Source organism: Rhinatrema bivittatum, chromosome 5 (assembly GCF_901001135.1).
Source record: "Rhinatrema bivittatum chromosome 5, aRhiBiv1.1, whole genome shotgun sequence".
Classification (NCBI taxonomy): domain Eukaryota; kingdom Metazoa; phylum Chordata; class Amphibia; order Gymnophiona; family Rhinatrematidae; genus Rhinatrema; species Rhinatrema bivittatum.
Genome location: NC_042619.1, coordinates 54,515,597 through 54,541,672, shown reverse-complemented (window position 1 = coordinate 54,541,672; position 26,076 = coordinate 54,515,597). Strand labels below are relative to the sequence as shown.

General features: G+C 46.0%; 1 protein-coding gene across 1 annotated transcript in view; it reads left to right on the top strand.

Moving 5' to 3' along the window:
• Window positions 1-3,413: 3,413 nt before the first annotated feature.
• SESN3 (sestrin 3) overlaps window positions 3,414-26,076 on the top strand; it is a 162,056-nt gene continuing 139,393 nt past the window's right edge. Inside the window, exon 1 of the mRNA XM_029602374.1 lies at window positions 3,414-3,722. Coding sequence (XP_029458234.1) covers window positions 3,639-3,722 — 84 coding nt within the window. The 5' untranslated portion in view covers window positions 3,414-3,638. The remainder of the gene's footprint in view (window positions 3,723-26,076) is intronic.

Sequence of the window (26,076 nt, the reverse complement as noted above, 5' to 3'; positions counted from 1 at the left end):
AACCCCAATCATTATGAAAAGGTAGGTCATATGTTGCCACCCATTGGCCCTAGTTCCACCTGCTGTGAAGGGAGGATAAAGTTGGAGGCAGCAAGGTTGTCACCTATACCAGGGGATGTCGTGTCCAATAACCACACCTGCTGGAAGAGGCTGGTCAGGGTGTTGAGTTTTTCTATACCTTTTATCCACCAGTTTCACAGCAGAGGTTCCCCTTCTGTTTGATGACTTGGGGGGGGGGGGGGGGGGAGGGAGAGGATGCCCACGGTGAATGAGGTGGAGCTGGGCATGATCCTTCTCAGAGGTTGTTGGGGCAGCTGGAGACCCAGTCCTCTTATGTGGGTAAGCTGATTTTTCCCCCTTTTCCTTTTCCTCCAGGCTCTGGGCTATAAATTGAGGTGGCAAAGTGCTGGGGGTGTTACCTAGCCCCATCTACCTCCTTTCCGGCCACTACATACCCGCATGTGGCCGGAGGCAGGGCTGGTTCTTCAATTAGGAACACTAGGCGGTCACCTAGGGTGCCACAGTTTTGGGGAAGAAGCAAAAATCCAGAAACTTCCTTGTGCCTCCTACCCACTTTTATGACACAGCATCACAAGAGAATGGATGCTGGGTAGATGTGGGGTGTGGAGACAAAGAGGAAGCTGGGTGGATGAGTAAGTTGTGGAGAGAGGTGATGGGAGGATGGAGGGAGAGAGTGCTGGCAAATGAAGGTGGGACGGAGTGAGATGATTCTGAGTTAAGTAAGGGGTGGAAAGAAGAAGCTGGGGACTGCAAAAAGGGAAAAAAGATTGGGGTGATGTGGGTGTGTTAAACAGGGAGTGGCAGGAAGAGGAAGATGCTGGGGAGACGATGAGAAGAGAGATACTGAACAAAAGGAGGGACATCAGGGCTTGGCAGAGGGTGAGACAGTGAGGGAGAAATGTTGTGCCAGAGCTGCTACTGATAGGCAGGTGTGCAAGGGGGGAGGCCACAAGTTTGAAGGCTCATCCAGGACAGGACTTCCCAAACTGTGGGTCAGGTCCCCAGATGGTGTCACAAGTGCCTCAAATGGCAGCACGCTTCAGGGGCTAGTGACAGTATCAACAGTGGGAATCAGCACAGAACGTGTGAGCCAGCACATAGTCATGGGCACTGCCCTTGCATAAATAACAGAAAGTCCTGCACAAGGAGGGATCAGGGCTGCTGCAGGGCCCATTTACTTGTGCTAGCCCAAAGGTCCCATGCTGAGTTTCACTGCAGATTACTGTCAGGCTTGGGACCAGCCATGGGTGGAGGGAAGGGCAGAGTGTGCATGGGTCTGTGGATGCTGCTGCCACTCCTCTCTCCTCACCTCTACTGCACCTACCCAAGAGAAAAATGTTTCCCCTGGGGATGAGGTGAGAGAGGGGATAAGATGATCTGTTGGGGGTTATAAGAAGGGGTTTGGGGTGAGATACGATCAGCTGGGGATAATGTGAAAAAGACCAGAGGTTATGGATTATGAGTGGAGGAGTCTCACTCCAGGGAGGTGAACCCTTCTGCCACAGTCGGATTGGAGCAGCCTGGGTTCATGTAAGCACAGGTCAGGCTCCAACAGGCGGCAGCTGAGGTGTTGCAGCTGCAATCAGGGCAAACAGATACTAGGCAGAAGCCAGGGGCTGGCTATGGTCAGGGCTGGCAGAGTTCAAGCAGAGCAACATCAGTTCAGCAACAAAAGGACAATCAGGGCAGGTAAAGATAGGAGTGAAACAGAAGCAGGAACTGTAAAACAAGCAAGATCAGTAAGAATAGACATTAGTACCAGTCATAAAGCCACCACCTAGGCAGCAGAATCTAAAAGAACTCGTTGCTAAGGCACTGACTCACTGCACTGAAATCCCTTATATCTAAGGCATAGTGGTGATGTCATCAGTGGGCGCCCACAGGAAGTCCTGAATGCAGGGCCTATAATGACTCAACAGCTGCAGTCTATTTCCTAGTCAGAGTCACTGAATGTAGGGTTAGTGCCAGGAGTTATATTGATAGACTCTGCAGTCAAAGAGGCAGTACTGGAGAGGTAAGGGGCATTATAAGAGGTTGAGAGAGAAGGCCTGCTGGAGGAGTGGAAGTTGAGAGGGGGTCAACTGAAGTGTAGGGGAAGGGGAAGGTGAGGAGGAGTGATTGGAGGGACCACACCCCTGTAAATTTGTTTTGGTCGTCCTCTGTAGTCATGTAAATCTTCAAGTGGTAAAATGCGTCATAGTGGCTAAAGGTTTGGTAAGTCCTGGCCTGGGGTGCCTAATACCCCTGCACCAGCCCTGTCTGGTGGCCCGCCTGCTCTCCCACCCACTTGCCCTAGAACAGTGCCTACACCAGCCCTTGTATGTTTGGGCAGGGAGCACACAAAGGATGGGCTGTTGAAACTCAGCGAGTGGCTGGGAAGCTGGAACCACTGTGGTGGCCATGACCTGGGATATAGCAGGGAGAGCACACAGGGCTCCTCCCTGCCTTGTTGCAAGGCCTGTTAAGTTAACCTTTCCCTTCCCCCTTAAACATAACAGAGAAAAATAAAACTGACAGGAATAACTCATAACGGGTGGAGGAAACAACCGGGGGTAAGGCACCTTGAACGTCAAATGGTAAAGCTCAGATTGGGGAGGGGGTTGCTACCACCCACTCTCCTCTATTACCCTTCCCTCGGGGGAGGGGGTGCGCTCCTTAAAAAGGAGAATCGGAGCCCTTCTCTTTGCAGAGGGCTATCTGGTGAAAAGGGGGCGGGGTTCCTTCTCTCTGCTCTTTCAGAGTAAGAAGTGAGGGGAAACAGAAAGGAAGTGTGGAACTGGCTGCACCTGATTAGGTGCAAGCTGCATAACTCGACTGCCAGTCGGGGGAAAAAAGGGAACCTAACAGTCTTTTGTGTAATGTACTTCAACTAAGAAGTGCTAAACAGCCCAGAGAACAGAAAAAAGAGGCAGCTGTAAGGCGAGTACTCTAATATGGAAACAAGGGGGTTCAACCACTTTAGCTGCTTAACTGCTAGCTTCCTCATCCCCCCAGGTGCAAGTTGCAACCTCAGGAAGGCAGATGGCATACTGTTCTGCAAGCCTTCCCAGAGCAGCTGAGCCTCCTGCTTCAACAGTGGCGCCCTGGGAAGGGCTTGATGTGCAGAGAAAAAAAAATAAAGGAAAAAATTTAGTAGGGAATAAAGTGCCCGAAAGAGCAAAACTCAAGTGGCTGATTCCTTGAGGTGCTCGTCGGAGCAGAGCTCGGAGGCGTGCTGAGTTTTCCTGCTGCCAGGGAAGGGAACCAGAAAGTTTCTGCTCTTTGCAGCCTCGCTGACATTAGGGGACGAGGAAATAGCGGAGCATGCGCAAAGCTCCTTGCTTGTCGTCAGGCTGCCTTCCCTCCCCCTCCCCGGCCCGCAAGCGCTCTTTGTGTGCGGAGCTGGAGAATGGGGGCGGGTGGAAGCTCGGGTCACTGAGTGGAGGAGGGGAGCAGTGCAGCCCCCCCCCCCCGCCTCCTCCTCTCCCCCCCCTCCATAGGAACCTGGAACAGGCGCTCGCCGTGCAAGCCCCGTACCCGATGCGCTGAGGCCGGTAGCGTCGGATGCTTCAACATCTATCCAGCCCGGCTCTCCGCGGAGCTGACTGGCGGGCGCTGACTCGCCCGGTGAAGGCAGGATGAACCGGGGCAGCCCCCCCAGCTTCTCCGGCGCCCACTACCTGATGTGCAGGAACTGTCAGAAAGTTATCCGCAAGTGCAAGGTACCCACCGCTTCCTGCAGTGCCGATCTGGGGGCCGGAGAGGCTGGGGCGTAAAGCCAGGGCTCAGCCGAGCTTCAGCTTCCCCGGCCCCTAAGACCTACACCCACAGTAGCCTGGAAACTTTTATTTGCGCGACTGGTCCTGGGGGCAAGCGAAGTACTGATTAGAAAAGTTTAAAAGCAGCATCCTAGGTGTCGAGATTAATATGTATGGCGTTCGGGGGATTATATATGTACAGATGCACGTCCCATACGATGACGGAATTGTGCATATTTAAGTGTATAGTGCATTCCGCATAAATAATAGTCTCCTTATATCTGGAATCTTTTTGCATGTTTGATTTGATCCTTCTGCAAAATAGCTGTAGGAGCTGTTTATCTGCGGGGGAGGGTCCGTGTTTAAGGACAGTATAGAGACAAGCATTATGTCCTACAATTTGCTTCATAGTTGTTTAGCTGCTTTCTTTTTGGAATTATAAAACGATAGGGGTAGTGAAGTTGGAGCTCTCTGGTTTGCTTTGAACGCTAACTCTCATATAAAGACAATTATATTGTTGGTGATATGAGACACCGACCGGGATTTTTCATGGTTTATGGTATCTTGTTTTGGTTGTTAGTCTTTTTTGCATAACATCAGAAATGATCTGGAAGTTGTTGGATTATGTTTTTTTTTTTTTTGTGACATAAGGGTAGCAGTAAGAGCCTGACGTCTTCAAGTGTTAAGTGCGTCTCGGAGCTCCGTACAGATGTAAATATTTTGTTTACAAATAAAACAATTACCCTATTAATGCAAAGCGACTAAGTAAAAAAAAAAACCAAAAACAAGGGGCTATGCCTCCCTTGAAAAATTAATTGCTCCCTTCTTTCGATCTTTTCTTTTTTTTTTTTTATAGCTTCCTCTTTGGACCCTTGGTTGTTTTTGCAGTTGTCTTTGTAGCACAAACAGTGCCTTTAGAAATGTTAGATTTAATTCCCTCTTTCTTTCCTATTTTAGTTGAAGTGCTATTCATTGCGAATGAATCAGAAGCGCAGAGCTGGTTCTGCTGTAACAAGCTTGCGGCAGTACGTTTCAGTCTTTGCATTTCTGTAACTTGGCTCCGTGCAAAATGTGTTTTTCCTCTCTGGGTCCGGGTAAGTGAAGTGCCAGTCAAAGTTGTTGAAGCCTTTTCCCTCTACAGCTGACTGCTGGATTTTTCTTCCTGTTTTTCAGGCACTTTGAGTCGGAGTTTTGTTTGTCATCCCTTAAACGTTTTTTTAAAACTTTTTTTTTTTTTTTTTAATATTAGTGGCTCAGCAGTGATGAAATCGCCTTGTTGAACTCATTCTAGGGGCTAGGCAGTTATTTTTCTCCCAGACCTGGGATCAGATTACATTTGAGAGTTGCAGCTCAGCTCATTGTAGCAAGACTTGGAAGACATGAACTGGAGCAAAAAGAGTTCATTTGGAATTAACCACGTCACTGCCAAGCAGAGTTTTTGTTGTTCTTGTTTTCTTACCAGAGTAATACATTAGGTTAAGGTAGATTAAAAAAAAAAAAAAAAAAAAAAAAAAGCCTCCACAGTAGAAGTTAGTTGTAGGTTATACCAATTTAATGGACTAATTTTAGTACATTTGTGACTAGCTTTAGATAACTTTGTTCCCTTCATCAGGTCAGTGCAAAATGGGCAGTGATCTTGACCGAATATAGGAATCAATTACAGGTGGCATTACAGTGCTGCTGTGTGTTTTACAACTTAAAAAAAAGTTTTTTGTTTTTTTTTGGGGGGGGGGCAGGGTGCAAGTTTTGTCTCCCTCTGTTTTCTCAACCATCTATAAACAAATCTCCCCCACATCCATCTTACTTCATAACTCTTTACAGCTTTGAAAACAAACACCAACCACAAATGTAATGCAATCTGTAATTTTCCTGTATACTTGGGCAACATCTGTAGCTCATTCTGAAAGGATGATGCCTGTCAAGCTAGTCCAATAAAAAGGCATCACCTGGAGAGGTCCAAGATAGTTGCTATCTAACCACAGCTCTCCAGCAAGCAGGCCACAACTAGATTTCTTTGTTTTGCCTTTCACTGTACTAAGGGAAATCTAGGTCTTAACCCCTTCAAGTCCAGTTCCCTTTGGCTGGGATCATGGATCTCTTTGTGGTGTGACAGGTAAATGGAGTGGAGAGAGAGAGCAGACCCTGGGAGTGCCAAATATGCCAGCATTTTCGGCAACCCCAGTCATGAGACCACCTTGAGTCCAGGTGCACCAGCCCTCCCCTGAACAGTTTTTTTTGGCCCGGCAACTAGCTCGCTGTACAAATTCTCGAGTATATTACTACAGTACTGGAAGAGGACTCTAGAGTTTATTTTAGTTAATTCTGGTTGAAGTGTTTGTTCATGAACCAGATTCTAGACACTTAGGGTTTTGTTTTTTTGTTCCAGAATAGAAATGTTATGTTCTTCAGTTAGAAAATCTGTACTTGTCCTGATGTCAGTAGGGCTTCTGGGATGGGTGGGGGGAATCAGGGAGACAAAATGTAAATTCTGGCTGCTAGGAATTTCTTTCCTTGGTTACTTTTTTTTCGCTGCTTTTCCAGGGATACTGTCAATAGAATAACTTATTTGCCCATTGGAACCTTGGAGGCTCTCTTTCTACATGGGGTCCATTTAATTAGAACTTTGGGTTGGATATGCAGCTTTTTTTTTTTTTTTTTTTTTTAGGGCATTGGTTTTTCCCTCAGCTAATTGTGGACCGTTAAGACCTATGATTGCCATTATAGCTTTTTCATACGACTTTATTTCCATTTGTATGTATTTTTCATGTCATTTTTTTCAAGTTTTTTCAATTTAAATTATAAAACTTCTGAAATTATACAATAAAAAGGCATCACCTATAATGAGCGTGACCTTCATTTCTATGTATCCATGTGGACTGCTTTTTATTTAAAAACAAAATTTTTAAATGGAAAACCTAATTTCTCAAAATCTAGAAGCACTAGAAACTGAACTAGATCAAAGCAGCAAAGGCCTGGAGCAGTTTTAGTTCCAAGAGCACTCTTTGTAATGTGCCTTGTTGGGAAGAGGAAAGGGTCACAGAATGTTTGACAGCTTGGCCCATTGTCCTTTTTATCCAGCTCTCCAGTGCATCTTTAAATTTCGTGTTCTATTTTTGTGTTTGTATTTCTGGCCCAGCAGTTCCCTCCTGCTTCTTTGGTCTGACTCCTTGAGCTTTCATTTGCATCTAGCTGGAATGTTTTCCTTCTATATTTTATAACTCCCTCCCCCTCTCCGGTCCAGCCATTGCAGCGATTTTAGTGGGCATATGTACCAGACTGTGATTCCCTCCAGAGTGTTGTACATGTGCACCCCATGTCTGGCCAGTAGGTGTCACCATTGAGCAATTGCTGGGACTGTGCAGCATTTCCAGCACTTGCCTGGGTCTTCTGCACAGCATTGCTGTTGGAACCAGGCGGGCCCAAATTAGAAGATTAAAAAAAATGTTTTGAATTTACAGTGGGAGTGCTTCATGCCTCATGAAGCACTCCCACTGTAAAGCACAAGATGTAGTCTTAAACAATGTTATTACATTCTTCTGCATTTGCATTTTTTTATTTTCGTGTTTACATTTGGAGGGTTTTTTTGTTTTTTTTAAACAAGCAAGGTTTCTTCAGTTCTAAGGTTGCCATGGCTTTCTCTCTCTCTTCCTCACACATATGTATTGTTCTAGATCCATTTTGCTTTTCACTGCCAATATTCACACAGTTCAATAAGGCATGAAATAGACACAGAAAATCATAAGAACATGAGATTTGCCATACTGGGTCAGACCAAAGGTCTATTAAGCCCAGTGTCCAGTCCAGGTCACGAGTACCTGGCAGGATCCCAAAAGTTCGATAGATTACATTCTGTTTATCCCAGGGATAAGCAGTGGTTTTCCCCAAGTCCACCTTTAATAATGGTTTTGTGGATTCTTCTTCCAGGAACTTGTCTAAACCTTTTTTAAACCCAGCTATACTAACAGTTTCATCACATCCTCCAGCAGTGAATTCCAGATTTTAATTGTGTTGCATAAAAGAAAAAGATTTTCTTCTGTTTGTCTTAAATGTATCACCTAATAACTTTACTGCATATCCCCTAGTCTTTGTACTTTTTGAAAGAGTAAACAACAGATTTACATTTACCTGTTCCACTCCACTCATTTTATAGACCTTAGATGCTAGGGAACATGGATAAAGCATGAGGTCTGGTATTGCATCAGGAATGGGTAGATCAGGTAGCTATTGAGGTAATTTTCATTAGCCTTGCTGTTTAACCAGTGGAAAGCACACGGCATAACATGAGAGCGGTGCGAATGCAGACCAGGAAAAAAAACCTGGCAATGGCATTGGCAGTCATGTTCAAAGTGAATCCTTGAATTGCATTTTTTAAAAAAGTTTTTATAGTAATTCTGAGAAACGAGTGAAAAGAACTGAGGGGGATTACTCAGCGGGACAGAACAGCACTGTATGGTTCAGCACAAGATCGAGTGTGTTTGATGCTGCAGGTTTTTAATTTCAGTGACTTTAAAAGTCACTGAAAAGGCAAGAATGACATGAGATGAATGAGGAATGATAGCCTCATATAAAATTGTCAACGAATGGACTGGCAGACAACCATTGACATGACATAGACACAAAAATCAAAATTAATAATGCTACCTAACTCATCTTTGCCTCTTAACGTGCAAAACAATGCTAGTTGCAGTGTTCAGAATCCAATGCGTCCTGAAACAGAGTGCTAGATGTCTTCCTCAAGGACTGTTAGGGTGTGCAGTTCCCTTACAGATTGTTGGATGGAATAACGCGGGGCATTTTCTGACAGTTGATGCAACAGTTGGCAGCTTTTTTTGGGGGGGGGGGAGGGGGTGTTATTATTTGAAACCAGAGCTTGGTTTGGATATGTGACCTCTGTGGATGTCTGTCTCATTGTACAGGTCTGGTTGACTTTCAGAGTAAACCTGCAGTGGGATACATTTCACAGATCTCTGACTCTTCTGTATGCAGACTCTAGCGAACAGTTAATGTGAAGTAAAACAAAGTGGTTTTTAAACTTTTTTTTTTTCTCCTGTCCCTCGTTTACTTAAATGTAGATTATGCACGGGTCAGTTTGCCCAGAATATTAATGAAAGTGTTCTTGTGTTAGCACAGCAAAGCATCCTCACCAGGGCCACAACAATCCCAGGTGCATGTTAGACATTCTAGGCCTGCGGCTGCTCCTTATTGCTGGTCTGGATGTGAGGGGCAGATTACCCGGAACCAGAGAAGAGGGGGGTGTGTGTCGGGGGAGTGCTGAGGTAAGAGATCTTGGAGGCAGAGGAAGGTGGCATCAGGCAGAGTACCTTAAGGAGGTGGAGATAATTCCGGGAAAGGAAGGATGTTAGAGCTCTTGGAAGGGGAGAATTATGGAAGGAAAAATAATAGTGTAAAAAAAAAAAAAATCCAAAACAAAACTAAAGTAACCAAGATGGCAAAAAAAAAAAAAAAAAAAAGAGAAATATGAATAAAGAGCTAAACAATTATGAAACATATTTCCCTGGTTCCTCCATTTTTGGTGCCTAAATGTTTTTTGTAAATATATTTCCATCCCTGTTCATCATCACCTCCTCTGGCAGGCTGGATACCCTGGAAGCGGAGAAATTGTACAGGAAAAAGGGGGCTGGATAAATATGCAATGCTTTCAGTTCTTGTTCTCCATATGATGAATTCATATGGAAAACAAGTCAGTTACTCAGGCCATGTACTGTACAAGTCAGTTACTCAGTTACTCAGGCCATGTACTGTATGTATACGGCACAGATTGGTGTGGAGTTCGGGGTTTAACCAGAATAAAAGGAGCTTAGCTTGCAGCACGCCAAGAAGAGGGAGTCAGGAGACAAGTGGTGATTTCAGCAAGCCACATATAGCAACATCGTAAATGACAGCAAAAAGACCCCAGTGGTGCATCCAGTCAGTCCAGCAAGCATTTTTAGGGTAGTAACTGCCACTCTGTAGATTACCCCTTTTCTTCATTTCCATCCTTTAGCCATTAGGGATTCTCTGTGTTTATCCCATGCTCTTTTGAATTCTATTACGGTTCTTGTTCTCCAGGAGGCATTTCATGCATCCACCACCCGCTGTGAAGAAATACTTACTTTCGTTGACCTTGAGTCTATCCCCTTGCAGTTTCATATCATGGCTTCTAGTTCTACAGCTTTCTTCCCATTGGTTTGGTTTTTGTGCATCATTAATACTCCCCCCCCCCCCCCCCCCCCCCCCCCCCCGTCTCGCCTCTCCTCCAGGGTATGTATGCATGTTCAAGTCCTACAACATCTCATATGGCTTTTGATGTGGATCCCACACACCATTTTGGTTGCCTGCCGTATCCTTTTTGGGATAGGGTCTCCAAAACGATATTTTTATGGCGGTGTACTGGGTCCCTGGCAGGTTTCTTTCGCATCAAGATTGCATTTCAAGCCTGGAATGGCTTGTTCCTTAGTTTCCCCTTCATGCCCAGTTCATCCAGTTCAGTCTGCCTGTCGCAGCAGCACATTACTTACGGTAATGCCACAGGTTCTGCATTCTGACCTTTACTTAGAGAGATTGCGTGGTTGAAAATTAGCTGACTTTTAACCGAAAGATGTTGTGATGCAATTTGAAGTGCCAAAAAGCAGAATGTAAGTAACTAAATCTCTTTAATAATCTTCACTACCAAGAAAATATAGAAAAAAGTGTTTTTGTGGCCCACTCTTCTTGTTTCCTCTCTTTTGTGAAGGCATGGGTGGCATTTAATAGCCCAGTGAGTGATCGTAGGTGTGCCACTTAAGATGCCACCAGATGTGCTGCTGGTGTACAACAACCAGTCATAGTAATATAGTATTGTTGGCAGAAAAAGTCCAAATGGTCCATCCAGTCTGCCCAGCAAGCTTTCCAAGGCAGCAACTGCCGCTCCGTGCAGGCCTCCCTCGATTGTCCACTAAGGGCAGTAAGTGCTACTTCGTGCAGGTAAGTTACCCCCCATGCCTTGTGTTAAGAATAGTTTACTTATCAGCAAGACCAAGTAACTGTCAAACCATAACAACATTACTGCAGCATTTTTAGGTGATGAGTAGCCTTCCTGATAATTCCAGCTTTATAATTTTTTTTTTGCTTTTGAACTTGGCCGTAAAAGCTTTATCCCCAATGTCAACATATCAGTTCCCCAGATTGTAAAAGTGGGGGCCTAGCGGCCGTCTTCGGAATCCAATATCCTTTATTTCCCTGCCCCACTGTCAAAGCAAAGTGTGATGTTGCAATTGTATCTAAATCATCAAGGCTAATTGGTTAAGGATAGTAATTCCCCATGCCTGCTGTTCTGTGCAGATTGCCCCCATGCACCTTTTTCTTCATTATCATCCTCAAGCCATTGGGGATCCACAGTGTTTATCCCATGCCCTTTTGAATTTGTTTACTGTTTTTGTCCTCGCCACCTCTTCTGAAAGGGTATTCCAGGCATCCACCACCCTCTCTATGAAAAAATATTTCCTTATGTTGGTTCTGAGTCTTCCTCCCCCTGGATTTTCATTTTGTGACTCTTAGTTCTACTGTTTCCAACGAAAAAGGTTCAAAGTTTGTGTCAAATCTATAATATATTGGGCTTGGTAGTGTGTCCATCAGTGCTCATGCATGTTCCCCAGCCTGCCGATAGATGGCGCAGGCAGTTCCCTGACATCCTTGGAGGCTCAAACACGTCGTATAGTGGCCATGTCACAAAACCAGCTACTAGAGGTACTCCTGGGGGAATTCTGCGCTGCTGCGGAATGCAGATTTTGCGCAGAATTCCACCTTCCCGCAGATTTCCTCCCTCACCTCGCTGATTTCCTTCCTCGCCGGAAGACTATTCAAAACCGGAAGGACAGCAGCCATCGCGGGACTGGCAGAAAATAGCTGAGGAGACCCCGGCATGCCACGAACGGAGTGCGTCCTGCGGCACATGCTCTGTTCGCCGCGAAGATGAAGGCCCGGCACCCAGTTCGCGGCGAAAAAGGGAAGGCCCCCGTGTGCTGCGATCGGCGCATCCGGGGGCCTACCTTTGGGTAGGCGTTAATTCCTCTCGGCACCAGGAAAGTGTACAGAAAAGCGATATTAAGTCGGAGGCCCCAAAAGTAAAAAAAAAAAAAATAAATTTTAAAATCGGCCCGCGGGTCAGAAGACGGACACTCAATTATGCCGGCGTCCATTTTCTGAACCCGTGGCTGTCAGCGGGTTTGAGAACCGACGCTGGCAAAATTGAGTGTCGGCTGTCAAACCTGCTGACAGCCGCCTCTCCTGTCAAAAAGGAGGCACTAGGGATGTGCTTGTGTCCCTAGCGCCTCCTTTTACCGTGGGCCCTAATTTGCATAGGCCACCCTCCTGAATCGCGCGCCCAGGAGAGTGGCCTGTGTGCGCGCCAGGAGAGCAGGCGCTCGCCAGCTCTCCCGCGCGTTTTTCTGAATCGGCCTGTAAGTTTGTACCTGAGGCAATGGAGGGTAAAGTGACTTGCCCAAGGTCACAGAGAGCAACAGTGGGGCTTGAACCCTGGTCTCCTGGTTCGTAGCCCACTGCTCTAACCACTAGGCTACTCCTCCACTAACTTTACCTTGTATCACTTCATGTCACTCACAAAGATATTGAACAGAACCAGTCCCAAAACCGATCCTTGTAGCACTCCGCTTAACACCATTCTTTCTTCAGAGTAGGTTCCACACTGTCTCCTGTCAGGAAACCAGTTTGCAATCCATGCCACTACCTTGGTGCCCACTCCCAAGCTTCTCATTTTGTTCACTAATCTCCTATGTGGGACTGTAACAAAAGCTTTCCTGAAATCCAAGTAAATCACACCTAGTGCTCTTTCTCGATCCAATTCTCTAGTCAACAAATCAAAAATATCAGATTTGACTGACGGGACCTTTCCCTGGTGAATCTCTGCTGCCTCGGGTCTAGTATCCTACCAGATTGTAGATAGTTTACTATCCTTTCCTTTAGTCGAGTCTCCACTGATTTTCCCCACCCCCGCGGTGAGGCTGACTGCTCTGTAGTTTCCATCCTCCTCTCTGTTCCCACTCTTGTGAAGCGGGTCAGCCACCGCTCTTCTCCAATCTCGCGGCACCACTCCCATTTCCAGGGTTCTATTTCACAGGTCTTTCAGTGGACCCGCCACATCTCTGAACCTCCCTCATCCTGGGATGCACCTTATCCGGCCCCACAGCCTTGTCCATTTTCAGTTTTCCTAGCTTTTCCCATACATTCTCTTCTGTAAATAGAATTTTGTCTACTCCATCTCCATCTACATTCTTATCAATTAGCAACGGTCCTCCAGGGTCATCTTTATTGAACACTGAACTGAAGTATTTGTTTACTATTTCTGCCATTTCTTCAACTCTCTCCACACGCATTGCTGCTTGTCGCCTTTCAGTTTCACTATACCACTACTTTCTCTGATATATCTGAAAAATGTTATCACCTCGATTTACTTCTTTGGCAGTTTGTTCTTCCACTTGATCTTTTGCTTTACTTATTTATTTCTTTGTCTCTCTGTTTCACCAGATATTCTTCCCTGTGTTCCTCTTGTGAGATTTTATACTTTTTGAACGCTGTTCCTTTTGCCTTTATTTTTTTCAGCCACCTCCTTTGAGAACCAGATCAGTTTCTTATTCCTCTTAGTGTTTGTTTACTTTTCTAACATATAGATTAGTTGCCTTTGTAATAGTTCCTTTTAACTTGGCCCCACTGTTCTACACCTCCCCCGTTTTTCTTCCAGGTCTTCCTCCAGGTACATCCCCATTTTGACAAAGTCTGTGTCTTTTTTTGAAATTTAAAACTAGAGTCCTTGTATAACGTCTTTGTATTTTATTTGTGATATTAAACCATACCGTTTGATCACTGGCGCTCAGGAAGGCACCCTCCCCGGACATTAGAGACGACATCCCCATTAGTGAGCACAAAGTTAAGTATCACAACCTCCCTCATGCGTTCCATTACCATTTGTTGGAGCAGAGCCCCATGAAGGACATCCACTATCTCTCTACTTCTCGTAGATTCCGCAGAAGGGATTCTCCAGTCTACATCTGGCAGATTAAACTCTCCAACAAGCACCATGTCTCCTTTTCTTTCCCACCTTTCAGAGGTCTTCAACCAGATCTCTGTCCAGTTCTTCCATCTGAGTCGGAGGCCTGTAAACCACACCAGTAAAAAATGACTGCACCATCATCTTTTTTAGGATGGCCCAGTGCTGCTTCTCTACCCCATGTCCCTTCCAGTTCAGTTGATGGATGTCAGTTTTGACATTAAAGAGCTACTCTTCCCCCTTTTCTGCCCTCTCGGTCCTTCCTTAAGTTATAGCCCCAAACAGCCGTATCTCAATCGTGAACTATGCCTCCGTAACAGCAACAATGTCTCAAGTCTGCCTCTGCCACTAGGGCCTGCAGGTCTGGGATTTTATTGCCCAAACTACGAGCATTTGTGGCTACAGCTTTCCAGTTTTTTCTCCCTTGATTTGCTGCACTTTCTAGTCATTTTGTCTGCGTTATTTTTTTTCTCTTCCCACTTCCTGTTTTGCTTGGCAGTGACATGCCAATTTCATTGGCCACCTCCTGTCACCCCCATTCTCTAGTTTAAATGCCTGATAATATGATTATGTTCCTGGGCAGTCTTAGTCCTTTTAGATATAGTGCCAATTATCTACACTGTGGCCATGCTTAGAAGGAACAGTAATAGCACAGTAATAAGTTCTTCTACAGAATTGTTAACTTGGATAAATGATTGCTTTTACTATCCTGCTAATTACATGCGTAATTGGAGAGACTGAGGACTCTTAGGATCTCTGCGCTAATTTAAATACAAGCCAGCCTCTGATGAGCAATAAAATAACCAAAGAATGGAAGACCAAAAATAATTTCACTGCTCAGTAAGATACAGATTGCTCACAGTGGAATAGCAAACCTAAAGAAAATGGCTGGGGGGGGGGGCGTTCTTATCCAGAGTGTAAAATTTGACTCCTCAGCCTGGCCTTTTTTTGGACGGAACAGAGGAGGAGCAAAGTTGGACTCCATCCTTCACTGTCATGTTTTTTTCTTTCAGATTTTCCTTCGGTTCGTCAGCCTGCTTGTCACATGCAACAGGAGGGCAAACGTGCTAAAAATGCAAAATATTTAGTAAATAGTGCAATGTGTACTAATCACCCCCCCCCGCCCAAAGCGCGTATATTAGCGATTAATTTTCCAGTACGTTAGGATTTAGATTTCATGCGAGAAGAGCAGTTTGAATTTTGTAAATAGGAACATTTTGCTTGTGACTTTTTTTTTTCATGCAAAATTCTTTTAATCAAATAGTTAATGAGCTGCTGCAATGCAAAATCATGCAGTGAATCTCATTAACTATTTGTGCAGCAAAATTCCCATCACTGACCACATTTTACCAAAAAAAAAAAAAGCCTCAGTAAGGTATAGTACGGTATTCAGTGAAATATTTCTACAGAGCTCATTTGCGCGCACAGCAAAAGTCTGTGGCTAAGAACACGAGCCTCTAAGGGCATCGTTTACTAAAGTGCATTAATGCACTGATTGGGCAGATCCTGGTGCAATGCAGGGATGGTACTGAGCTACTTTGCATGCAATGTGGCTTATTATGCAAATCAAACAATATGGCTTGCATTAAAGTAGGCAAACTATTATTTAACTACTCAAAATATAGTTAACTTCCCCTGAAACATCAGAACGCTAATGTGAAATTCGGTGGTTTTTAGCCATTGAATTAAAAGGCTCACCTTGAGCCTTGTTGCAAAAAAAAAAAAAAAAAGTTCCAGGCCCCGCCCCTTAAAAATAAAATTGTCCCATGTTCCCTAAAAAAACCCAAAACAACTCACTTTCAGTCCCCGTTTAGGGAGGGTGGGTGCGATGTCCATTCGCTCTTACCGCTGCTAGATCCTCAGGGACTGAACGTAAGCTTGCGGTGAGACATAAGTAGCCTAGAACTTTTGTATTTTTTTTTCCCCCTCCAATGAGGGCTGAGGTGGGGAGGGTTCGCACTAGACCAGTCTTCTTCAAGGTAAGACTCAGGAGTCAGTAGTGGCTCCTGTAGACCTTTTGGGGGGGTCCCAAATTGGTCCACTGCCATTGGAAAATAATTCACCCCATTGACAACTGAAGGCCTCCTTCTCTCTGCACAGTTGGAGAAGAACAGGAAAAGGCAGTGTACCGTGACGGCAAGAAGAGCCCTGTCCCTACCCCAGCCTGGCCAAGAAGTTAGCTTTAGTGAAGGAGAGGCGCAGACCATGGCAGCGAAGGGCAGTGCCCCTGGTTTAGCTGTAGTGAAGGAGAGGCGCAGACCATGGCAGGGAAGGGCAGTGCCCCTGGTTTAGCTATAGTGAAGGAGAGGCGCAGACCATGGCAGTGAAGGGCAGTGCCCCTGGTTTAGCTGTAGTGAGGGAGAGGAGCAGACCATGGCAGTGAAGGGCAGTGCCCCTGGTTTAGCTGTAGTGAAGGAGAAGAGCAGACCATGGCAGCGAAGGGCAGTGCCCCTGGTTTATTTGTAGTGAGGGAGAGGAGCAGACCATGGCAGCGAAGGGCAGTGCCCCTGGTTTAGCTGTAGTGAGGGAGAGGAGCAGACCATGGCAGCGAAGGGCAGTGCCCCTGGTTTATTTGTAGTGAGGGAGAGGAGCAGACCATGGCAGCGAAGGGCAGTGCCCCTGGTTTAGCTGTAGTGAAGGAGAGGCGCAGACCATGGCAGTGAAGGGCAGTGCCCCTGGTTTAGCTATAGTGAAGGAGAGGCGCAGACCATGGCAGTGAAGGGCAGTGCCCCTGGTTTAGCTGTAGTGAGGGAGAGGAGCAGACCATGGCAGTGAAGGGCAGTGCCCCTGGTTTAGCTGTAGTGAAGGAGAAGAGCAGACCATGGCAGCGAAGGGCAGTGCCCCTGGTTTATTTGTAGTGAGGGAGAGGAGCAGCGAAGGGCAGTGCCCCTGGTTTAGCTGTAGTGAGGGAGAGGAGCAGACCATGGCAGCGAAGGGCAGTGCCCCTGGTTTAGCTATAGTGAAGGAGAGGAGCAGACCATGGCAGCGAAGGACAGAGCCCCTGGTTTAGCTTAGTGAAGGAGAGGAGCAGACCATGGCAGGGTAGGGCAGTGCCCCTGGTTTAGCTATAGTGAAGGAGAGGCGCAGACCATGGCAGTGAAGGGCAGTGCCCCTGGTTTAGCTATAGTGAAGGAGAGGAGCAGACCATGGCAGGGAAAGGCAGTGCCCCTGGTTTAGCTGTAGTGAGAGAGAGGAGCAGACCATGGCAGCGAAGGGCAGTGCCCCTGGTTTAGCTTAGTGAAGGAGAGGCGCAGACCATGGCAGGGTAGGGCAGTGCCCCTGGTTTAGCTGTAGTGAAGGAGAGGAGCAGACCATGGCAGCGAAGGGCAGTGCCCCTGGTTTAGCTGTAGTGAAGGAGAGGCGCAGACCATGGCAGGGTAGGGCAGTGCCCCTGGTTTAGCTGTAGTGAGGAAGAGGAGCAGACCATGGCAGCGAAGGGCAGTGCCCCTGGTTTAGCTGTAGTGAAGGAGAGGCGCAGGCCATGGCAGCGAAGGGCAGTGCCCCTGGTTTAGCTGTAGTGAAGGAGAGGCGCAGGCCATGGCAGCGAAGGGCAGTGCCCCTGGTTTATTTGTAGTGAGGGAGAGGAGCAGACCATGGCAGCGAAGGGCAGTGCCCCTGGTTTATTTGTAGTGAGGGAGAGGAGCAGACCATGGCAGCGAAGGGCAGTGCCCCTGGTTTAGCCTGGTCCCACAATGAGTCAGAGGAGCAGAAGAGGCAGACAGCTGTGCTGTGAAGACTGAGCCCTGCCCCATAACGCGCTGAGAGCCAGAGGAGCAGGAAGAGCCAGGTCCTGACTGCCATGGAAATAGGAAGTCCTATCCCTCCCGATGCCAGAGGAGCAGGAAACACAGCATAGCCAGCAGTAGGAAAAGCACAGCATCGGGAGGTCAATCCCAGTGGAAAAATACTGTAGCATTTACTAAACTGCATTACGAAGTGCCACAGGTTAGTCAATCCCGCTTAAGTTTTCCCTGCTGTAACCTTAACTGCAGCTTAGTAAATGACCCCCTCACCCCCAAAAGCTGTTTATTTCCGGGTTTTCCCAGCCCTGTGTCCCCCTTTCCTATGCATGAGAATTATATCACGGCACCTCTCCCTCCAAACAAAAAAAAAATAAAAATCTGTAACCAAAAAGAGACTTGGGCAAGTGTTCCCTTGAAAAGGGGGAGTGGCGAGTAATTAAACTTCAGCTGCTAAAGATTAGACCCAAAGTCCACACACACACAGCTATGGCAGCTGCCCACGCTGATTGGTGAATGAGAGATATGTGGCATTGCAAGCCAGAGCTCCAAAATGTCCATTGTGCTTTCAGAAATAAATTTAGACCTAGGACACAGTCCAGTGCCAACCGGGGTGGGAGCTCACAGCTGCAGGCAGCGTCTTCTGAAGACACCAAGCATCTGCATGTCCACTGGGGACATTTCTTTAGGTGGGGGGAGAAACCGAAGAACTAGGGCTGAGTGTAACTGAAGAGAGACTGCAGATTGTCTTTTTTTTACATTTAAAACAGGAAACAAAAAAAGACCATCAGAATTCTGACTCTGTTTAAGGAATCCTGGGTGTTTGGTTTTGTTTGGTTTACAAATATCTCTCCCAAAGAGCCCAGGAAAAGAGAGAATTGGTAACGGCACAGGCCAGGAGGCACGGGGTGGCATTTTCCCTGCGCTATATGTCTGGCAGTTAAAATCTCAAGTGGCCTTTTTGTTTTCCTGCAAACCTTTAAGGTCAGGTTTGTGATCATTTTAGCACACAACTTGTTAAATTCTGACTAAACTGAATGCCCCTCCCAATAATACAGCAGTCTGCTGTTGGTGTGTCATATTTTTGAATAAAAAGTCAGTCTGTCCCCTGAGCAGTGACTTACATGCAGGCGTGTAATGTTTATTAAAACTGGGCGGGCTCTGTTGAGTCCTGATGTCATAGCGCAGGGGTCAGGAACCTTTTTGGCTGAGAGAGCCATAAACGCCACATATTTTAAAATGTAATTCCATGAGAGCCATACAATATGTTTAAAACTAAATACAAGTAAATGTGTGCATTTTATGTAAGATCACACTTTTAAAGTACAATAAGTCTCTGAAAATATTACACCAGGCCTTAAGACACCAATACATCTCCTATTAGGAAAACGGACCAAGTCAGGCTGCTATAGAGTCCTACACAGAAACTACACGCCAGCAGAAAACCTCACCTGAATCACGTGCTGTCCCTCACCTAACATAGAATAAAGAGACCAAAACGCATAACAAGAGGCATGCGGAAAAAACTGAATTGGAAACTGCAACAAGCCAGAGTCTCTGTATGCAGTGTAACAAAGGAAAAAAGAAACATCACCCATCCTTATAAAACAAATCAAGAAATATAAAATCATCAGCAGTAAAACTGTACTAACAAAAAGAACATATTTCGAAACAGCTGATGAGTGGAATATCCAATAATTAAAAACTCATATAAAACATTTCCAGATACCAACAAAATATTTCAAAATAGCAGACACAAAGACCCAGTAATGAAAAATAATAAGGATACAAAAATTTTTTTGCTCTGCATACCTGGGAACATTTGATATCCAGGTGTCCTGAGATTGTTCTGAATTAGCAGGAGGTGGGGTGGTTTGCTTGGAACTTTCTCCTCTCTGTCACATACCTGCGCTCTCTCTCACACTGGCTCTCAATGACACACCTATACACACATGCTCTCAGTACTCACATATACACATGTTTTTTCTCTCTCACTTATATAGGCTCTTAATTACACATTTACACACATGCTGTCTATCTTTCAACGCTTACACACACACACAGGCTTTCAATCACATAAATACATGCTGTCTTTTTCTCTCACACACAGACTCTCATTCACATGCTTACAAACATGTCCTCTCTTTCTCTCATTTACACACAGGCTCTCAATCACATACTCACATGCTCCCTCACCTAAATCAGCTCTCAATCACACACAGACACACATGGTCTCTCTCTCTCATTTAAACACAGGCTCTCAATCACATACTCACATGCTCCATCACCTAAACCAGCACTCAATCACACACAGATACACATGATCTCTCTCTTACTTATACACACAGGCTCTTAATCATACATACACATGATTTCTCTCACACACAAAGGATCTCAATCATACACACATACTCTTTCACACAAACAGGTTTTCAATCACAAACTTACACATACAGGTTCCCAATGGTAAACTTACATTCATGCACTCTCTCTCACAGGCAGGCTCTCAATCACAGACATACTCTCTTTCACATGTACAGGCTCTCAATCATTCACATACATGCAATCTCTCACACACACACACACAGCCCCCCCCCCCCCCCCCCGCGGCCCGGAAGAGGAAGTGGAGAGTATCGGGTGCGTGCGCGGCAAGAAGAGGCCACGCTAGTGCGCTCGGCATCGGCCCGAAGAAAAGAAGACTGCAGCGCGGCTCGGAGGAAAATGAAAGGTTCAGCCGCGGCCGATGGGACTCCGCCTGGGCTGAAAATGAAGAGGTTAGCGTTGGGAGGAGGCTGCTGCTGCTGCCGCGAGTCCCCGCGGTGGGGGAGAGAGTGAATGAGCTCGCTCATTCACTCTCTCTCTCCCCCCCACCCCCACCGCGGGGACTCGCGGCAGCAGCAGCCTCCTCCCAACGCTAACCTCTTCATTTTCAGCCCAGGCGGAGTCCCATCGGCCGCGGCTGAACCTCTTCATTTTCCTCCGAGCCGCGCTGCAGTCTTCTTTTCTTCGGGCCGATGCCGAGCGCACTAGCGTGGCCTCTTCTTGCCGCGCACGCACCCGATACTCTCCACTTCCTCTTCCGGGCCGCGGGGGGGGGGGGGCGGGAAGAAGAGAGCACGCCGGTGCCGCTGACTCCAGCTGTCCTGCCGCGTTCCGCCCGGGCTGACAGCATTTTAAGCCCGGGCGGAGGAGGACCGGGGAGCAGCTGGGTCAGCGGGAAAGTGTGGGGACACTTGTCTGCAAGCCAGATGCAGCCCTCAAAAGAGCCATATCTGGCTCGCGAGCCATGGGTTCCCGACCCCTGTCATAGCGGGTTGTGACATTAGTACTCAACCATATTTATGTTGTTGACCTTTTGACCCAGTGTATTGCTATTTGGTAGCGACCATGTCGGAGGGCCGCTAGGTCAGTGTTTCTCAAAGCCTGGGCACCCCATAGCCATTCGGGTTTTCCGAATATCCACGGTGAATATACATAAGATTTTGCCCTCATTAGAAACCCAGTGTATGCAAATTTAACTCATGCATATTCACCGTGGATATCCTGGAAACCAAACTGGCTGTGGACTCCCCAGGCCATGTTTGGGAAGCCCTGGACTAGGGATCCTCTCAAGACCAGATTCAGAAACATTTTGTTCTAGGTCACAGGTGGCAAACTCCAGTCCTCGAGGGCCACAAACAGGCCAGGTTTTCAGGATATCCACAATGAATATACATGAAGGAGATCTGCATGCTCTGCCTCCAAGGTATGCAAAACTTTCTCCTGCATATTCATTGTGGTTATCCTGAAATCCTGGCCTGTTTGTGGCCCTCGAGGACAGGAGTTCGCCACCCCTGCTCTAGGTGGTGTGGAAGAACGGTTACAGGAGAACAAGAAGGAAACATTTTGCAGTGGAAAGGAAATTCTAGATCTAGAGCATGGGGGTCATGGTATACAACTCAAAGTGGGTAGATTCAGGAGTAACCTAAGGAAATAATACTTCTGGGAAGGCTGGTAGATGCATGGAGTGGCCTTGAGGGGCTCAGGGAGGCTAAAACAGAATTCCAGAAACACATGGGATAAGCCTAGCGGATTTGAGGGTAGGCTCTATGCTACTGCGCTCCTTACCTGCTGTTTTCTGTGCAGCGGTGGCTGATGAAGCCCATCTGGCCAAAGTGAAGGCTTCTGGAGCAGGCATGGATAGCTCCTGTTTATGAAATAAACAAAGGGAGTCTCCTGGGGAAGAGAGGAAGGAGTGGGAGAGTTCAAATTAAACATGCATGTTCAGTATCAGATTTGGTTTGGGAAACAGCACAAAGGGGGGGAGGCAGTGATTGGCAACATGAATCTGACATTACATACCCAACTTTATTATGCAGTGTCGCAGAATCCTATGACACCTGAACATAATTCGCCATGAGCTAAATCTAAATAAGTGAAGTACTTGTTCTTAATTATTGGTCCTGTTTGGATCAAATGCCATTAAAACAGCATTTTGAAAAAACATTTTTTTTTTCAGTTTTCTTTTCACATCTTGTTAAAAAAAAAAGACGACATGGCATCTTTCACCTTATGCTTTCATTGAAAATGATAGTGGGAGCGGATTGCCAGGTTTGAAAGTGAAAACTGAACCATTAAAGAAATGCATTTGTTCTTGAGCACTTACCATTCTCTCTGAAAGGCAAACTGTGAGGAAAATGCTTAAAAAAAAAAAAAAAAAAAAGTTCTTGAAACATTCCAGTATATCTGAGACTGAAGGTTTCAGGGGAGCTGACATCTTGACGGGAGACATTGCAACTACCTTCAAAACGAGGAATGAAATGAGTTTCTGTTCATGTAAGACTGATTTCTGCAATTAGCTCAAATTTAATGTAAGCCTTTTTATTTGTTTATTTATTTTTTTTTTTTTTAACTCCAGCCCATCCCTGTGATGGTCAGCAGTTTGAATACACTTTTTATCAATCAGTCTTGCGCTTGGCCCAGACCAGACAGACAGAAAGTAACCATGGCCTTGCCACTTCTGTAAGATTTTGGGGAAAATGTAATGTCAACATTGCATAGAAACCATCATAATTGTGATCACAGATGATGGTTCCCCCACAGCCCTCCTAACTGTTACAGTTCTGATTCATGTGGTGCTCCCTTTTTTCAAAGCACTGGGCCCAAACCCAACATCCCAGATCTTGGCACTGCTCATCTGTGAGTTTCTGAGCAGTTTTGGAAGTTCCTCTCCCCCAGTGTGGTATCATTCCGTAGAGCACGGGGCACATCACCAGTTCCAAAATCATAGGCTGTGTTAATCTGTTAGAAGCAAGGGTTGCCTGCTGGCTTTCCTCTTCCCCCTGGAGTGGGTTTGCACATCAGAAGAGACTGTGTTTGTCATTCACGTTTGCCTGTTGGCCTTTTCTGACACACGCTCCCTGAGTACGAGCTAGGCACCAATCACTAAAACTTGAAATGGGCTTTAAATAAATGGAAAACACCAGTGTGCCCCATGTGACATTTAACGCTTCCCATGCTGGATGGGAGGTGGTACATTTTGGTGAGGATCTGAAATCGATTCGTGCTTGTGTGTGACTCGGATCTCATGTCACGCCCTGCGCTCTCACTTCCACAATTCAATCTCATCTTCAGTGATCAGCAGTTTTGTGTTGCTGGTAATACATTTGTGTCTGTTTTCAACACATTAGGTGTAGACCTTTGCAAGGAATATTTTTGTATCCCAGATATCAGATGTCATAGTTTTTGTTTTATTAATTTAGGAAATGAGAAATGTTGGTTGTTAATGGGAACTGTTCCTTGGTGACAAGCTGCAATGATTAGAGGTCATGTCTGAGCATGGGACAGAAATTTGTAAACTGGGTGAGACACTGTGATGATCACTAGGATCCATTCTGGTAAAGAGAAGGTGATGGGCAGGCTACTGCAAGGATCAGTGCTAGTTCGTTCAGTGTCCTTCATAGGTGACCTTGTGGAAAGGCTAAAAGGGAGCGTGCCTGTTGTGCATAACATGAAGATAAAATGAAAGATGGCTTTAAAAATAGGAAGAATGACCAAGGGTTTGGCACCTATATTTTAATAACTTAAAAAAAAATCTAAATCATGCATGTGGGATGCAGAAATCCAAGGAAGATGAGAAGCGACAGTCAAATAGAAAGGGGACTTGTAGTAGTTAGAATGCATAAAGATGTAGTAGTTTAGATGTATAATGGTATTACTATTAGGAAGCAGGGGTTCCTCAGTAAGACATCCCTACTGTAAGTGGCTTTTTTTTTTTTTTCAAATTTAGAGATCACACCTCTAAAGGAATTATGGAAAAGGCAGAGCCAAGTCCAAGGAGGGCTACCAAAATGACCCTTATATGATGAGACTTCAGGAGCAAATATTTATCCTATTAGAAGTCTTGCCTAACAAATCTGCTTCATTTTTTTTGAAGGGGTTAAAAAACGTGGATAAAGGTGAACCGGTAGATGTAGAGTATTTGGATTTTCAGAAGGCGTTTGACAAAGATCCTCATGAGAGGCTTCTAAGAAAACTAAAAAGTCATGGGATAGGAGGCGATGTCCTTTCGTGGATTACAAACTGGCTAAAAGATAGGAAACAGAGAGTAGGATTAAATGGTCAATTTTCTCAGTGGAAAAGGGTAAACAGTGAAGTGCCTCAGGGATCTGTACTTGGACCGGAATACGACGAGTGAGGTTATCATATTTGCGGATGATACAAAATTATTCAGAGTAGATAAATCACAAGTGGATTGTGATGCATTACAGGAGGACCTTGCAAGACTGGAAGATTGGGCATCCAAATGGCAGACTAAATTTAATATGGACAAGTGCAAGGTGTTGCATATAGGGAAAAATAACCCTTGCTGTAGTAACGCGATGTTAGGATCCATATTAGGAGCTACCACCCAGGAAAAAGATGTAGGCATCATAGTGGATAATACTTTAAAATCGTTGGCTGAGTGTACTGCAGCAGTCAAAAAAGCAAACAGAATGTTAGGAATTATTAAGAAGGGAATGGTTAATAAAACAGAAAATGTCATAATGCCTCTGTATCGCTCCATGGTGAGACCGCACCTTGAATACTGTGTACAATTCTGGTCGCCACATCTCAAAAAATATATAGTTGCGATGGAGAAGGTACAGAGAAGGGCAACCAAAATGATAAAGGGGATGGAACAGATCCCCCTATGAGGAAAGACTGAAGAGGTTAGGGCTGTTCAGCTTGGAGAAGAGACGGCTGAGGGGGGGATATGATAGAGGTCTTTAAGATCATGAGAGGTCTGGAACGAGTAGATGTGAATCTGTTATTTACACTTTTGAATAATAGAAGGACTAGGGGGCATTCCATGAAGTTAGCAAGTAGCACATTTAAGACTAATCGGAGAAAATTCTTTTTCACTCAACGCACAATAAAGCTCTGGAATTTGTTGCTAGAGGATTTTGGTTAGTGCAGTTAGGGGTAGATTTTCAAAGGGTTACGCACATAACCCTTTAAAACTACCCCTGCACGTGCCGAGCCTATTTTGCATAGGCTCGGCGCGCGCAAGCCCCGGGACACGCGTATGTCCCGGGGCGGGGCGGCGGTCCGGGGGCGGTCCCGTGTACTCCGGCACAGCGGCTGTGCTGGGGGTTGGTGTGTTGGCAGCTGGCCGGTAGGTGTAACTCCTGCAATAAAGATGGGGGGGGGGAATTTAGATAGTGCAGGGGGGTGGGTTAGATAGGGGAAGGGAGGGGAAGGTGGGGGGGGGGGAGCGAAAGGAAAGTTCCCTCCGAGGCCGCTCCGATTTCGGAGCGGCCTCGGAGGGAACGGGGAAAGCCATCAGGCCTCCCTAGGGCTCGGCGTGTGTTCCCCCTTGTGCACGCCGACCCCGGATTTTATAACATGCACGCATGTTATAAAATCGGGTGTACATTTGTGCGCGCCGGGTAGCGCACACAAATGTACCCCGCGTGCATAAGATTCAAAATCTGCCCCTTAGTGTAGCTGGGTTCAAAAAAGGTTTGGATAAATTCTTGGAGGAGAAGTCCATTAACGGCTATTAATCAAGTTTACTTAGGGAATAGCCACTGCTATTAATTGCATCAGTAGCATGGGATCTTCTTAGTGTTTGGGTAATTGCCAGGTTCTTGTGGCCTGGTTTGGCCTCTGTTGGAAACAGGATGCTGGGCTTGATGGACCCTTGGTCTGACCCAGTATGGCATATTCTTATGTTCTTAGAAGAAAGTGGGGATATGCAAACATTTTTATATAGCAGGCCTCAAAGGTAACATTTTCTGTTGCATGAGGAACACAAGAGCAAGAACTCATCATATGAGACTTGAGACAGGCTCAAAAGGAATTTGGGGAAAATACTTTCTCAGTGAATGGTGGACACCTGGCACAGACTTCTAGCAGAAAGTGGCAGGAGTCAAAACTGTGACAGTTGGAATAGATAGCAAAGGATGGAGGAGATCAGAAATGGAATATGCTCTGGTGTACCTGCTGAGGTCTTCTGTTCCTATGGCCTCAGTGCACTTGTCAGATATTTTCCCAGTTTGTATCCCTATCTGCT